This window comes from Pygocentrus nattereri, chromosome 2 (genome assembly GCF_015220715.1).
Source record: "Pygocentrus nattereri isolate fPygNat1 chromosome 2, fPygNat1.pri, whole genome shotgun sequence".
In the NCBI taxonomy this organism is placed as follows: Eukaryota; Metazoa; Chordata; class Actinopteri; order Characiformes; family Serrasalmidae; genus Pygocentrus; species Pygocentrus nattereri.
The window spans coordinates 41,159,061-41,161,996 of record NC_051212.1 but is presented as its reverse complement, the minus strand read 5'-3'; the positions used below and the strand labels follow the sequence as shown (position 1 = coordinate 41,161,996).

The 2,936-nt window shown below is 36.3% G+C and overlaps 1 gene segment (V, D, J or C); it reads right to left on the bottom strand.

The window, feature by feature from the left end:
- Nucleotides 1-1,936, bottom strand: LOC119261839. The segment is given in 3 exon segments: nt 1-245; nt 902-1,276; nt 1,889-1,936. Coding segments are annotated over 3 exon segments (474 nt in total).
- Nucleotides 1,937-2,936: the final 1,000 nt, after the last annotated feature.

Below are 2,936 nucleotides of genomic sequence, written 5' to 3'. Positions count from 1 at the left end.
ATATACCTGAAAGCAATGATGAAAACAGAGATGAAGAGCAGCATGATTGTTCTGAGTGACAGTTCAGGTCTCCAGCATCAGACATTAATAGCTGTGTTGACTCTCTGATGTTGTATGATCTGTATCTTAACACTTGTAGCTCCACCCACTCCTAGTTCACAATGAAGCTCATGCATCTCAACTCTGATCTTATTTCATCTGATCATGCATTGATTGGCTGGCAAACTGAGCAACACCTAAAGCTTCTGTGGAGATGAAAGAATGTTCTATAAAGTCACTTGACTTTGATGTCATACTGTTGGACATCCAGCTAAAATACATGAATGTGTCAAGTCACACAGAGACAAAGAAACAGAAGATCCAATGATACTTTTATAAGAAATCACTTGTAAACACTACTGTATGGGTTTCAGTATGACTCTTATATACTTGTACTTTACTGTACTTCTGGATTATTTTTATAATATTCGTTGTTTACTCTAATGATGCAAAACATTTAGTGCATTTGGCAGACACTCTTATCCAGAACAATTTGTTCATTTTTTACATAAGTAGGCAAAGGTAGTGTTAGGAGTCTTGCCCAGGTACTCTATACATTGGTATAGTGTAGTGTGCTTGCTCAGGTGGTGGACTGAACCCGTCTCCAGCGTCAAAGGCAAAGGTGTTATCCACTACGCTACACCAACCACCAAAACACCTCTATTTTCATTCAGTTTAATTTCAAAGAAAAAAATGTAAACTTCCAATTTTTTAATTGTTCATTTTCACCTTCAATATACTCAAAGGAATATTAAGAAGCATGAGATCTTTCTCTTTTTAGAGTGTACTCATGCTGTGCATGGTTGCCTTTTACCACACTCACACACAACTGCATTAACAAGAGCAACATCTGACTACAGACCTATTACCAAATGCAAAGCATCCTCCTGCAGTAAGTTTTTGTACAGTGTAGCTGGGTTTCCTGTCACTGTGGGCTGCAGAGCACAGTAGTAGAGTGCAGAGTCTGATACTGCAGCAGAGGAGATCAACAGATTCACTCTACTTCCATTCACTTTGGCATCCAGTCGAGGGAAAGGAGGGTCTGCAGGGACTACACCACTTGCTTCTGGATATTTCAGCAGCAAAAACTCTGGTCTGGATCCAGGATACTGACGATACCACTGCAGATTGTTCACTCTACCATTATACGTGCAGGAGAGAATAACTCTCTCGTCTTCAAGAGCATGAACCTGTGTTTTGTTATCCAGTGGTGCTATTGACTGTGAAGCGCAGTTCACTGTGAAGAAAGAAAAAAATCACGAAAACTTTGCATTCTGTCTTCTGCAAATTTATTTTAAAAGTATCATTTCCATTCAAACAACTTATCACTGATACACTATACACTGTTAGAAAAATGATACCCTGCATAAAATGTGTACATGAGGTCCATACAAATGAAATATGTCACATCAGATGAAACTCATATTATGGTTATGTAACATACTTCATTCATTTGGAGGCAATGTTTGGAATACGTTCATTTAAAGCCACCTTAATGCAACCTGTACATCGTTCATCAAGGTACAAACCGTGTAAATATATCCTCAAAGGTACAACAATAATTTTAATGTCCAACTGTGCTCTTTAAATACACTTATCTCAGGTGAAAGATGTGTATTTGTACCTTTCCATAACCTAATGTTTTAGAACAAAACAATACAAAGAAGGTGCCTGGACTTTAAATTTAATTTCAATGGAATATAATACAATTCTGTTCCCTGTCTAAAGTTATTGATGATGCCTCTTGAGGGGTCTACCGCAGTGACAGTTTAGTACATACGTATCACCACAAAATCAAAAACAGAAAAATGTATTCGACACAGAAATAAATATAACTAATAACACTTACCTATCATGATGACAAAGACAGTCAGAGAGCACAGACACTTCATGGTGGTTCCAGTGTTCAGATAATGAGGAGAGACTTGGTGCTACTGTTCAAGCATGTAAAGACTCCTCCTACATTTATCAGGGGATCTGTTAGAAGAACAGAGGAATGCAGATCAGGAGAATTACACAGTACTTTTTGGTTACACCTATGAATAACATGTCTAGGGGAACCTATGAACAGATAACATATTGTAATCATAACCGATTGTAATTTATTCATAAGACAATAAACATGGCTATATATATTTCATATCCATATTCATTATGTGTTATTAATTGTTAACCTAAATAAAATCTAAATATATTCTATTTATACCAAGTTATATTTTATCAAAGGAGCTCCCAGCTTCTAGAGTGCAATATGACTAAAAACCTGCCTATTGATAAACAGAACATGCCTGTTATTATGGGTATATATTGTTATTTACAGACATAGGATATGATAACTACAAAATAAGAGCTTGTAAGTTGTATTTGCCAGTTCTAAGCAAACTGCGACATAGTTTATACTAAAGTCTGCTCCAATATTTTGAGTGAGGCTTTACGTTGAAGAGTAATTACTGAGTAATTCACTGAAACTCTGCCACATGTAAATTAAAGCATGTCTTACAAGCTTCAAATGTCATCCTCTAACCATGTACATGATTAATTATGAATGAATTATAACACGGTATGAACATGTTTATAGATGCTCATACACATAGGATACAGAAAAAGTGTCACCAGTTATGAATGGTTGTGGTTCCCTTGTTTCACTTTGTCCTCTCTTTACTTTGCGAGTATGGAAGTTTAAAGAGTAATGTATATATGATGTCCTATGACTGTACAAGTTATGCCTCTGATCCAGATTAGAATTTTGTAGATCCATGCAGTTTATTTGCATAGACACTCTGCAAAGTCAGACTGTTGTGGAACTTTGTTCTGGTCTGACTGGACTGACCTTTTAAAGATGTTGATAAATGTGTCAGTATGTGCTGAACATATTAAACGGAGAAATAGAAGCCAAA